At 46.6% G+C, this 13,946-nt stretch overlaps 1 protein-coding gene across 1 annotated transcript; it reads left to right on the top strand.

Moving 5' to 3' along the window:
- Positions 1-585: 585 nt before the first annotated feature.
- fbxo34 (F-box protein 34) lies at positions 586-13,807 on the top strand. The gene is made up of 3 exons (XM_056394185.1): positions 586-837; positions 6,541-6,736; positions 9,797-13,807. Exon 3 carries the CDS (start codon positions 9,804-9,806, stop codon positions 11,862-11,864), a length of 2,061 nt encoding a protein of 686 aa, XP_056250160.1. The 5' UTR covers positions 586-837; positions 6,541-6,736; positions 9,797-9,803; the 3' UTR covers positions 11,865-13,807.
- Positions 13,808-13,946: the final 139 nt, after the last annotated feature.

The following is a 13,946-nucleotide window of genomic DNA, read 5'->3' on the forward strand; positions in this document are numbered from 1 at the left end:
AATTAGAGCTTCAACAATAAGTGGATTAAACAATTGACAGAAAATGTACTATTTTCATAATAAATTTATCGTTTTGAAGTTTTTTTTAAAGTAACACCAAAATTCTCTGGTTTCACTTCCTCCACTTCTGTCACAGTAAACTGAACCTCATCTGTGCTGGACTGTTAATCACACAAAAGAGGACATCTGACCTGACCTGTCACCTTGGACTGTGGGAATCTGTGACGCTCTTCAGATAAACAACTAATCGATTGACTGAGAAAATAATCAACAGATTAATCAATAGTGAAAGGAATTGTTGGCTGCAGCCCTAGACATGATATAATTAGATAATATAACTAAAATGAAAAGGATAAATAAGAAATGTAAAACAATAAAACATTAAATATAAAGGAGTCATACAAAAAAACTGTATCAGTCAACTAATCTTTTCTTCAAATGATGGTTTATTACATTTTGCCTGTTGGAGTAATATTTAACAAGGAAAAATAAGATTTAGATAAAAGTCAGTCCTCTTTACAACCAATATAACCACATCTTCATGTATATAGACGATCTTTGGCAGGCTTCGTTACGTCATGACGCAGCAGTCCCAGCTGTACGTCAGTGTGCTCGGTCAGTAGTGGTTGGTTCAGACAGAGGAACCGACAGGTTCGGGAACGGCGGAGCTCCGTTCAAACTGCGATTTAACATTTTAAAACAACATTTTATGTGTAGTTAACCGAACTAACCGGCAGCTGCAGAGTTTCACGTTAACGGGACGAACCGGGAACGGAGGGATTTGCTGTTTTTCGTCGCTGCCACCAGCGGACAGAGACGGAGAGATTCCCCCTCCAGGTTAGTCTGACCCTCGGCCTCTGTCCGGTGGGTTCCACTGCTACAACAGTCCGTCTGAACCTGAACACAAACCCACAGGGACGTGGGGAGGTTTGTTTAAAAAGACTTTTAGTTTCTTCAAATGTCGACGCTCTATTTCCTTCCACCTAGCTCTGTGTCTGTTAGCCGCAGAGGCTAGTCAGTTAGCCAGGTGTATCATGGTTTCAAACGGCCGCGGCTAGTATCATGCTAGTTAGCGCTGATGCTAGCAAAGTTTGAGTAGGAAGTCAGCTCCGGTTACAGACTGGGTGTCTGGGTGGTAACGGGGTGATGGGCAGTTTGTTTACCGTCTGCTCTGGTACATGTTACCGGTTCTCGCGTCATATGGAGTCGGTGCAGAGCTACATGCTAACAGACATTAGCTGCGGACAGTGGAGGTGGTGCAGAGGCCTCAGGGTCTGTCTGTGATCCGGACTGAAGTTCACAGCAGCTGTTTGGGGCTTCAGAGCTGTTAGCTCCAGACCTGTTAAATCAACCTGCTGTCGTGGGTTAGTTCCACTGGTTAACAGCAGTCACTGCGGTTTAGGTACTGGTTACCGAAACACCTGAAACACCAGTTTCTGCTGTGTCTTCCGTATCGTGCTCAAAATGAACCCAGAACCGACGGTGTGGAAATATTCCGTGTTCAGTAGGTGTGTGAAGGCAAAACAGGTGAACACACACTAAATATTAACATTCTCTTTCTTTTCATTTCGTTAACTTTAAACACACAGAAAGCAGGAAACAGCCAGTGAGGCCTGCAACTATTTCCATCAGAGAATAATCTGCTGATTATTTTCTCATTGATTTATTAATCAGTTGCTCTAGAAAACATTATCAAACTGCACGTCACAGTTTCCCAGAGTCCAAGGTGACGTCGTCAGAAGTCTGTTTTTGTTAAAACAAGATATTCAGTTTATTATGTGACTAAGAAAAGAAGCAAATGTTCAGATTTGAGATTTCTTTTTTACTTAATTAATAATTAATGATTACCAATTGTAGTGCTGTTAACTGAATAATTGATTTTTTAATAATTTTTTAAGCAAAGGGATGAAGTATTTGCTGTTTGTGGCTTTTCTGCGTCACATGATAATAAACTGAATCTCTTTTAAACTGTTGGTTGGAGAAAACTGGACATTTGAAAACGTCACCTTGAACTCTGAGAAACTCAGATGGACATTTTTACTGTTTTCTGACTGAACGACCACTGAGGCAAAGGCAACGCAAATGTATCTAGAACATTTCATACCAGTGGAAACACCAAGTGCTTAACGGAGTACAAGCAGAATTAAAACAGTCAAACACGAAGTATAAAACCAGTCAAACAAACAAAGTAGAGAGAAAAAGTTGAACGCGACTGTTAAAAGTTGAGTTGAGACTTTAAGGTGCTTGGAGCTGTTTCTAGTCTCGGATCTTCAGGCATTCTGAGCAGCATAGTGGTTGAAGGCAGCTTCACCATATTTAGTTTTAATCCCTGGAACATACTGATGAATGTAACTGTTGGTTTCAGGCCCACAGACAGTGTTAAAGAGCTAACTGAGCTAACTGAGCTAACATGCAGTTCAAACAGTGTGTGACAGTGACAGGAACCTATAAGATCTCCACTGTCACTCTCGTCTCTGCGCTCTGACGGAGTAGAGATGTTGATTTCTCTGTCCATTAAACAGAAATTTAAATTACAAAACTAGTCGACGAGACTGAGAGGTAGAAAACAGTTTCATCAGGTCAGCATCTGCAGGTAAGCGGTGTGTGGCTAACGTCAGCGGTGCTAGCACCAGCAGCCTCCTTACCTCGCAGGTTATCATACCTGAGCTGAATGTGGTTCCTCGTCGCTCCAGTCCAGTGGTTATATTCCTCAGATCTAAGTCCTGTCATCCAGCACTGGTTTCACCGGGCGTCACTGTCCCAGTTTACACCTCACTGGTTTACAACATCCAGGCAGAGGGCGGCGAGACCAGCATCGTTTAATCATTCAGTCGACTAATCACTAATCACCTACGTGATACTCGTCAGCTGCCGAGAGGAGGAGCTACCTGTCACAGCCAATCACAACAGACAGAGAGAAGCAGTGAAGAGAAGCTGGACTCTGAGGATGAGTTGGTCCGGTTCAGTGGCTCAGTCTGTGTGTTATATTCATGTGGTGTTTTGTGACGAGGCCGTCGGTCTGGACACAAACACATCGTCTTATTTTATTGATCTCAGGTGATCAGGAGCCGTTCCTGTAAATACGCTCTGCAGCTGCACTTTGACCTTTGTCCTGTGATGACCCAATCAGCTCTCAGCCCGTCCACACTGTTTCCTTCCACCTGTGTGAGTCCAGCTGAGCTCAGAACAGCTGAGGATGAGAGCAGGCGTTCAGTCGGCGCGGTGCAGGATCAGACTCGGTGTAGACAAACGCTGGAAGCTGCTTCAGGAGTCTCGTGATCTGTGGATGTATTGATCAGTCTGAAGAACAGTTTGTCACACAGCTCCTGCAGAGCCGGCTGAAGTGTCTGCTGCACTGACCTCTGACCTTTGACCTCCGACATCGATCTGGAGGCTGAAGAAGTGTTCATTCACTCTATATCTATTCTTCTGTAGCTGTTTATAATATGAACAGTTGTGATAGTGGCAGCAGATGATGAATATGACAAAGAAAAGCAGCAAATCAGCAGCGAGCAGGGGCCGGTTACACAAAGCATCTGAGGTTAAGATTTCCTTAAAATGTTCATCCAAGTGTTGAAGGTTTTCTCCGTATTTTAGTCTTATACTGAAGGAATCACTTAAAGTCAGTTCAGACCTTAGTGACCAAACTAAGGAGAACTTACTGCGCCTCTGATTGTATCTTAACTGTTTCTTTTCCTCGATCAGAAGAAGCTGATGGATCCTCAACGACCAGGAATTGACTTAGATTTGATCTGATCAATTTCCTCAGCTGCTCTGCAGTTAATGATGCAATTAACCTTTTAAGCAACTGGGATTCTCCCGCTCATCAAATCACAGTCAGATATGTTAGGAACCTGTGTGTGTGTGTGTGTGTGTGTGTGTGCGTGTGTGTGCGTGTGCGTGTGCGTGCATGTGTTTGTGTGTGCGCACTCTAGGTTAAACAGAAAACCAGTTTGGTCAGTCTGTGAAGCTCTGTGTCTTTTTCTCTCTAAGAAACATATCGTGCAGCTCTCAACACACACACACACACACACACACACACACACACACACACAGAGCATGTTGGTGTTTTCCCAGCATGCCTTGTGGTTGAGTAGAGGGTGTGGTTGTCTGGCTGAACAGGCTGAAACAAGCTTCAAACTGTTTTATTTCTCTGAAACACAGAGGAACTGCGACTTCACTTCGACCAATCACAGGCTTGTAAACAGTAACATGACTCACAGCTGGTTGGGTCGTCCAGTTCAGTGTGTCTCTAACATACAGTGTTGTTGTTGTTAAGAGACCAGAAATCTGATGAATAAATAGATATTAATATTTAGAAATTGAATATAGATGTTCATATTTAAACAGACTCGTGGCTCCGCCCACAGTCTCAGTTGTGTTGTTGACCTTTGAACCTTTGAGCTGCTCCGCCATGTTTGTTGGTAACAACAGTGTTGCTGAGTTTTCACACGTTTGTTTACGTTATGTTGTTTTTCTTTGCGGATGAGAGGCAACGGAGACCAAACAGACATGAACGAATGAAAGTTTGGACGAGAGACTCGTTAGCTGAGGAGTTTAATGAATCTGAGTTGGTTCCCAACTTGGATCAGAACCGCCCCTGTCCACTGCAAACACCCCAAGCTTTACACTGCAGTTAACAGTAGAGAGATGACAGGAAGTGACAACTAAACACTGTGGCATTGTTAGCATTATCATATTAAAATGAAAAGTCACACCTTGCTGCACAGAGGATAATATTCTAATGTTAATTCAAATTCGAAAATTAAAATGCAGATTTTTAACAATTTGAAAATGAAAAAGGCTTTTGATATTTCATTTCTGAAGTCTTCACCTGCTCGACAGTGGACCAATATTTAAATGCAAGATGTAAAACATTAATTGGCATTTTCATTTACATGTCACTACGCTCTGCTGGGCTGGAAATGAACATGCAATTTTTTAACAATGTGAAAATCAAAATGGCATTTGATGTTTTTCATTTTCAGTCTTATGCAGGTATGTGAAAATTTATTGCATCTATTTGCGTTTTCATTTAAATTTGTACTCAAAGAACAAAAACATGTTGGAAACTTTAACGGTATTGTGGAATTGCATCATTATTAAATATATAATCTCCTCCAGGCTTCCACACGACTGACCAAAGATTTCTGTGTTTTGTTTTGGCGTCACCTCACAACAACAAGCTGCTATCAGCTGACTGCTTCTTTCTCTGTGAGGGCTTTGTCTGTCCCTATGTGTCAGCTCTGTGATTGACAGGTGACCTGTCCACGTTTAGCCCGCCCATCACCCAGTGTCACCTGGGATCAGCTGATGAGCTAATTCCACTGTTTATGTCCGAGTGTGAGACGAGGCAGGAGAAAACGTTCTCTTCTCCTCCTCTGTGTGTGTGTGTGTGTGTGTGTGTGTGTGTGTGTGTGTGTGTGTGTGTGTGTGTGTGTGTGTGTGTGTGTGTGTGTGTGTGTGTGTGTGTGTGTGTGTGTGTGTGTGTGTGTGTGTGGCAGAGTGGGCATTCCAGACATATTGATTACCCACTGCCTTATATAGACACAAGGAGACAGTACAAGCAGCTGATTGGCTCAGTGACACACACACACACAGTGTAAGCAGAGCTGAGTGTGACAGCAGCTGCTGGGTGTCACTTACAGGACCATGTGCTGGTCCAACATGCACACACACACACACACACACACACACACACACACACAGAGTCCAGAGGATCCAGCAGCCTGTTTCCACCAGTTAAAGGTTTATTTCCCTCCATCAGACAGAGATGAGTTTCTGTCGTGTTATCAAATTATGTAATAATAGAACGAGCAGCATATTTATTTTTTTATTATTTACTTTTATTTTTCTTCCACGTAGATCATAAACCTTCAAATATAAAACGACTCATTGAAATCAGTTGAGAAACACAAAAGTTATAGAGTTTTTTATTCAGAAAACACTGCAGCTCCTCCGTTGTCCTCAGTCTCGCCCGGTCCAATGTGGCGGCCTCAGACCAGTGACTGTGTATAAAGATGGACGACATCACAGCTCCCTGAAGTGAAGCCAAAGCGTCTGCCATCAACCATAACCTGCTGGCTGTCTGCAGCACAGGCCGTAAACCCCGCCCCCTCCATGTGGGGACACAGGCCAAACTAATAAGTCTACATGTTCAGGTCGTTCTCATCACACTGATGTTTGTTCAGTTCAAATTTATTCTTCCGCACCAGCGACTGTCACGGCCGTCTGTCCCTTTTTTTCTCCTGGACGTGATGTCTCAGTAGCACCATTGGGTTGAGCGGGTGTGTGGGCGGGACCTCAATACCATGGCACCACTCTCTGATCACCACAGCACAGATTTCGCCTCTGCGTGATGTCAACAGGACAAGATGGCAGCGCCTCTACCCAGGACATTTTGGCTTCATTTTTGTCCAGTGGGAGGAAGAGGAGACATCGGCCATCTTTATACACAGTCACTGACTTACACATTGTGTGTGTGTGTGTGTGTGTGTGTGTGTGTGTGTTTATTGATGATGTGTGTGTGTTTTCCTGCAGGTTGTGCATCCTGACTGCCGAGGAGGCGGGGTTTAAGGACTCGGAGGACCAACGGGGTCTGGTTTTGTTTCCTGTCTGGGGGGGGGGGGTGACAGTGAACGTCTGAGCGATGTGAAACTGAAGGACCAGAGGAGCTGTCACTCTAACCAGGACCACGCCCCCCTGGACCACCAACCAATCAGCACACAACCTGGAGGTAAACTGTGACTCTCAAGATGCATTTCACTGACAAACAGCCAATCACAGAGCTTCATGTTTTGTTACTGAAGCTGCATTTCACAGTTTGTAGAAACTTCACGTTCAGCAGGTTGAATCAGTTCATGTTTGGACCTCTGACTGGCCCCATCTCCACGGCAACAGCAGCTGAGGCTCGTTGGTATTGTAGTATTTAGTGAAAGAAAAAATGGATTAATCAGAAACAAAGAGAGAGAAACATGAACCCGTATGATGGTTCTGTTATCCGATCCTTTCTATGTCCAGAACCATTCAGGAGATTAAAGAAGAAAACCTGTGGTAACACTTTGTTTTACAAGTTCTGTATTTATTTAGCTGCTAATTACCAGGATCTTTTCAAGTCCTGTGCAGTTTGCTACTCATTAAGGGAAATGGAGAAAGTGTTAGTTGCTGCAATTATTAATTACCTGCTCGTTATATTTGAGTTTTAAAGAAAAATGATGCAGTAAATGAAGTCGTAAACTGATGTCATTTCATTAATAACTATCATTTCGATGGTATTGTTGTGATCTGTGTGTGAACTGATCCAGTCTCCAGCTTTAAAACCTGCAGTGGATGTTTCTAGTTTGTAGGGTGACATCACTGATGATGTAACATAATGAAAAAATTAGTGTTTGTTTAAGACATGAGTCACTGCAGTTACACAATCCTACACTGACTGTTTCTCCCTCCATGAATGAACTTTGAATCTCAGCTGCACAGAAGATGTTTTCAAATCCTTTTTCTACATAAAACTGAAGATCCCTGGAAAATCTGTCGTTTTCTTCTCAACTTTATTTCAGTCACGTTAACTCTAACCCTATGACCGGAGAACATTTTGAGCTTCAAGTCTGATGTGTAGTCGTAAAGTGTGAATGACGGCGGCGCTGCAGGCGTGTCGTCGTCACTGCGACTGGGAACAATTAGAATTACACAACCTGCAGTCAGAGAAGCTAACGAGAGACAGAAACACTTACATAAACCACTGAGAGAGCGGAGAGAGGTCGGAGGTCACACCACACAGCTGTGGAGGGGTGAGTCAGTCTCAGTGCATTAAAGGAAAGACCTGTGAACATGAACCAGCTTCAGTCTGTGAAACAGCTCAGACAGTGAGGAACTGGACTTTAAACAGCTGATCAGAAAAAATGTTACAGTCGGGGCTGAAACATGCTGCAACAGGCTGCGTTCACCCGACCCCGTCTTTTATACTCGTACTTACAACTGGTGCAACATTTGTTTCTTCCTCCCTGTTTCAAACCGTGACAGGAGTTGGCTCGGTCCGTCAGCACGACACGTTGTTGAGGTTTAGGAGTTTGCATCGACACCTCAGACCGTAACACCTTTCCCACATTTACCTGTGTTGAGACATAATTCCAGTTCTTCATGTCTCTGCTGATAAAGAACAAAGTCAGAAAGAATAAAATCTCTGTGAATTTTTATCTTTACAGCTTAATAAGCTGATTAGTCAACAGAAAATCAACTGGCAACTAACAACCGACCAATGAGAACACGTCTACAAACCAACCAATCAGAGCACGTCTAGTATGACATGAAATCACACTGGTTGTTGTTTTTACTAGTTTGAATTAATTTGATGGCGCCCCCCTCCCTCGCTCACTCTGCTGACTGGCGGTCAGGTGGTCAGTGAGGGGCGGAGTCAGCTGTCAGTCCACAGTCTGTTGAGTCGTCAGAAATATTGTTTTACTTGCGGCAGCTGGGTGAGTCTGTGGAGCTCAGATGTTCATACTGGGTGTGTGTGTGGGAACTGATCCAAACTGAACTGAGAGCAGCACACAGCTGAGGTAATGCTCCTGTGTGTGTGTGTGTGTGTGTGTGTGTGTGTGTGTGTGTGTGTGTGTGTGTGTTTCATCATGATGTAATCCCGTAGTTAAAAAGTTGAAGTGTGTTCCTGCACATGTCTGTACATGTGGTCGGATGAAAACGAAGACGCTACATGAAGTTTCTGTCCACCAGGTGACACTGACACAAACTACGGAAGAGGACGAGGGCCACACGTGAAACTTTTTGTCTGACTTTTTTTTTCTCTAAAAACATGTTTTTCGCACGTGGCCTTCGTCCTGTTCAGTAACAGTTCATAAAGTAGTTGTTTCCACTCTGACTCTGTCTCCACAGTCAAACACCTGGACAACATCAAAAACAAGTAAATCTGTTTTCGGTCAAAGCTGCATCACAGCAGCTAACTGATGGATCACAGAAGGAGTCAGAGAGGTCAAAGGTCGTCACACAGATCAGAGTTGGGGGGGGGCTGAAACCAAGAGCAGGAGATGTCTTTAATGTTTAGACTGAATCTGTGGACGTACTCCAACATGTTAGCAAAACAGCTGCTGACTCCCACACCCAGTCCTCGTCCTGCAGCAGCTGAGGAGCAACGACCAGTTCTAGAAACAGTCTGTTCCAGTAAAACCAGTGAGTGTCCTCCAGCAGCTGGATCCTCCCTCTGAGTCTCAGTGTGTCTCTCACTAACCAGTGCTTATAAGGCATTCTTCATCTGCAGCTCTGATAATAAGGCGGCGCGTGTGTGCGTGTGTGTGTGTGTGTGTGTGTGTGTGTGTGTGTGTGTGCGCGTGCGCGCGTGTGTTTTCAGTCAGCAGGCGTCTGCTGAGAAATCTGTCCTTGAAAGGTCTGAAGTGTCTGTTAGTCAAACCAACACTTCACTACCACACTGTCATAGACTCACACGCTGTCGGCCATGTTTGGATCTGTGTCAGAGGGTCTGTCTGATGTCAAAGGTCAGGTCTGTCTGCAACAGGTAAATAAATGTAACCGGTGATATGAGACGTGAGGAGTCTTTGTGACTAATTTGACCTCAGTCTAATAAAAAGTTTGACTGACTCTTAGTTTGAAAAAAGTCTTTGTTTACCCAGAATTCATGGCAAATTGGCTCTTAGTAAGATCGCCCAGAGCAGTAGCAGTCAGTCTGAAGTCTGTGATCCTCTTCACCTCTGATGAAACCTGGAGATGAAATATATACAAGATGTATGGAGTAATCTTTCCCCTCTCTCTCTCTCTGTCGCTCTCTCAGGACCATCATGCATCTGAAGTCTTATCCGAAGCTCATGCGGTCTGAGTTGCGTTTGGATGCGGCCGGTGTTCAGACATCGTCCCAGCGGAGCAGTCTGTTTGTGAGCCAGCAGGGGGCGCTGTTGAAGACCTGCAGCAGTAACCATGGCAACATCAGCAGCAGCCGCCTCCCGTTCAGCGTCATCTCCACCAACACGCTTCGCTGTAGCAACGGAACAAACAGCAACATCGGCAGCAACGTAGCGTCGCTGCGACTGAGGGCGTCATCCAGCATCACCCTGCAGCTCCTCCCCCCGCCACCGGGCTGCGAGAACGACACACTCAGATTGTACCAGACTGCCACAGAGGATGTGGACGCCCCGCTGGACATCTGGACCGTCATCAAACCCGGACACGTCCGCGAGAAGATCGCCATCTTTGCTTCAGAGGAGGGACGGACAGATGGAGCCAGAGGCAGCGAACACACCTCAACCAGCAGCTCAGGTGGCCGGGACAGGGCGCCGCTGGTGTGCACGAACCACAGCACCATGTCGGGACTTACACGGGCCGTTAAGGCAAAGGGGAGCTGGGAGGAGAACTGCAGCGCCAAACGGCGCCGCAGGTCTGGAAGCAACCAGAACCAAAACCTCCAGCAGGACCAGAGGACCCAGGTCCTGGACGCACAGCAACACAACCATAACTCGTCTCCACGGCGCTCAGACTCAACTCAGACGCCAGGCAGCAGGCGGTGTGGAGACGAGGCGGTGACAGCGGCAGAGGAGGAGGAGCAGAAGGTTTCGGTGGTGGAGATGGTGGCGTTCCTGGAGCAGAGGGCGAGCGAGCAGCAGCTAGACTGCAAACCTGTCCTCGCTCTACAGAGGAGTTCCACCACCATCACTCTGTCCAGACCTCTACCATCTGAGGTCAAGGAAGGGTCGGAGGTCAGGGAGGGGTCAGAGGACAGGGGGGAGGAGCCGGAGAGCGTCAAGGTGTCGGACATGGTGGCAAAGCTGGAGTCGGAGTGTCTGAGGAGGAAGACGGAGGGAGATCTGTCGAGGAGCAACAGCCTGAGGAGGATGGTGGGACGTGTCCTGCTCACCGCCGGGGACCAGGGATCATCTGTGACATCATCAATGACATCATCATCGTCATCACTGCTGGGAGCTCAGAGTCCAAGCAGGGAGCCTATCAGCTGCTCAGAAACAGCCTCAGCTCTGACCACGCCCCCCTCTTCGCTCTCAGGTGAGGCTCAGGAGGTCGGGGTGGGCGGGGCTCTGGAGAGACAGAGCACTGTCACAGAGAGTCAGACTGTGATCCTGCCCCCTCAGCCAGAGGAGGCGGAGCCTGTACCCGGCTTGTTGTTTTTGTCTCTGCCTCCTGCTGCTTCAGCCTGTACAGACTCTATCCCTCCCCCCAAAGACTCAGAGCCCCGCCCCCCTCACCACAGAACGACTTTTGACCAGGAGCCTGCCCCCTCGCAGCCCCGCCCCCTCGCTGTTAGCCCCTCCCCTGACTCTGGCAGCCAGTCAGAGAAGAGGAGGTGGAGGAAGTCTGGTGGGGGTCAGGAGGGGGAGGTTGTTGGTGCGAGTCCCTGCTCTGCCGCAGTGCCTCTGGGCCGGCGAGCGTCGGTGTCGCAGGACTTCCTGGAGATGCGTCAGCGGCTGCAGCAGCTGCTGGAGCCGCAGCCGTACCTGGCCGTGCTGCCGCATCACCTGCTGGTCAAGATCTTCCTGCTGCTGCCCACGCAGAGCCTCGCCGCGCTCAAGTGCACCTGCCACTACTTCAAGTTCGTCATCGAGAACTACGGCGTGCGGCCCGCCGACTCGCTCTGGGTGTCCGACCCTCGTTACCGGGACGACCCCTGCAAGCAATGCAAGAAGCGGTACGGCCGCGGCGACGTGTCGCTGTGCCGGTGGCACCACAAGCCGTACTGCCAGGCGCTGCCGTACGGCCCCGGGTACTGGATGTGTTGCCATGGCGCCCACAGAGACGCGCCCGGCTGCAACGTGGGTCTCCATGACAACCGCTGGGTACCTGCGTTTCACAGCATCAACGTGCCGATCTACAGGAGGAGCCACGATGACGACTGAGTGTGTGTGCGTGTGCGTGTGCGTGTGTGTGTGTGTTGCTCCCATGATGCAACTGCAGGTCAGATTTTCCTTTAAAACACTGAAGGGCTGCAGTGACCGGTCATTTTCATTACTGATGAATGAACAGCTGACGGTGCTGGAGTCACATGACCATCAGTGTGAACCCAGAGAAGCCGTCACTGTGACACCTGAGAAACAGACGCACGTGAAAGTTTCACATTGAATAAATGAAAATTATTTTCTGTCGGTGGATGAATCGACCTGCAGCTTTAAAAGCTCTTTGTTCGGAGAAAAACTTCCGTTTGTTGAAGGAAGATCTGAACCAGCAGCAGCATGGCGCCCCCTGCTGCTCAAACCTCACCTCACAGCCCCCACCTGATCACCTGATCACCTGAGCGTTTACCTGTCATCATCATTTTTCTGGTCACAGCAGCAGCTCGTTAACGCATCAGTGCCTCGTTAGTGATGAAGCAGTGGGAGGGAGGAGGAGTCCCGGCCAGGACTCTTCTTCTTCTTCTTCTCTGACTGTCGGGGTCTGCAGCTGCTTCACCAAGATAAAAGCATCTCGTTCAGGAAACTAAAGATATTTTCAAATTAAAACAGGTTCTGACCTGAAATCAGTGTCACAGTCAGATGATGTTCAGATCACGTTACGTCAGATGTTTGTTTGGTTCAGAATAATTTGTTACTTCATGTGGTCACATGACTTCAGCTGAACACAGGTGCTGTCCTTCACCTGCATGATGTCTGACAAACAGTCTCCACTTTTCCTGCAGCTTTCAACCAGAGCTGCTGGGTCTTCCTCTCAGAGCTTTAGTCTCTGGAGAACAGGAAGTCTGACAGCAGAGCGTGTTTGGCGTTTTACTTTGAAAAATACATTTATCAATTATCACTTTCCTCCCTGTCAACTCATCATTTCATTGACTAAAGGTTGCAGCTCTTCTTTCAAATCCCTCACATGGTCTTCATCAGCAGGAGCTCAGTTCAGTTTTGATGTTTGTTTACAACAAAGAAAACTGATGAAGACTGTGTGACATGGCTGAAAGCTGCAGAACAGAGTAAGTGGAGCTTGAGTGGAGGTTGTTGATTCATCTGATTCATGTCGGTCTTTGACAACAGATGCAGAAAAGCAGGAAGTTAAATATTTAATATCACTGAAACTGTTCACTGATTATCAGAAGAGTTGCACAGTCATTTCCTGTCAGTAGACTAATTGATAAATCAAAGTGAGCTCACTGATTTGAATGATGATGCAAAGACAGAGAATCAGCTCCGCGTGTTATTGATCATCATGTTGTTCATGTATCTGATCATCTGCTGCTTTTCACACGTTTCAATCACTCGTTTCATTCTGTGGAGGAAACGAGGCGTTTGAGGGCGTCGTCTTTGTGATGTGCACTTTTCACTGTTTTCTGACGTTTGTGGACTAAACCGTTGATCATGGATTAACATGGACGCTGGCTGTAATCATCAGAGACTTTTCAGACCACCTGGTCGCCAGGTGAGTGAGGGGGCGGAGCTTCAGAGGGCATGGTCTTTGTTTGTTTGGGACGAGGCTGAATCGAGAGTCGGTGGACTTTACCTGCACCTTGTTTGTGTTTACATTTGTACATAAATCAGTCAGAGTTTATGAGCGCCGTGTGTTTGAACGAGAGATGTTTTTTTTTTTTGGTTTCTCAGTCCTGAACATGAACTCGTGCCTCAATCAGCAGCTGAGTGATAATCACCTTTAACGGGACTGATGTTTTAATTATTGTTTTTTCAGGAAGGGAAAAGAGGGGGGTGGCCTTGAGTGTCTCGGAGACGATGCAATATAAAACTGGACTGTAGAGATTATAGAAAAAAGAATATCTGGGTTGATGCTTGTTGGTTTCTGTCTGCTGGCTGTTCTGCTTTTTGCTGTTAAAAGATGTTTTGCTTTAATAAAGTGCTTTCTCATGGGATGTTTGGGTTAAAAAAAAGAAAAAAGATTTGACTCATCTTTATTTCACAGATTCAGAAACGTTCTGTCTCCTGCTGCAGACCGACGCTGAGAGGAAAATCAAATCATCAGCGCAGGTGTTTGAAGCAGGTTCAACAGAC

Source organism: Seriola aureovittata, chromosome 13 (genome assembly GCF_021018895.1).
Source record: "Seriola aureovittata isolate HTS-2021-v1 ecotype China chromosome 13, ASM2101889v1, whole genome shotgun sequence".
Lineage (NCBI taxonomy): Eukaryota > Metazoa > Chordata > Actinopteri > Carangiformes > Carangidae > Seriola > Seriola aureovittata.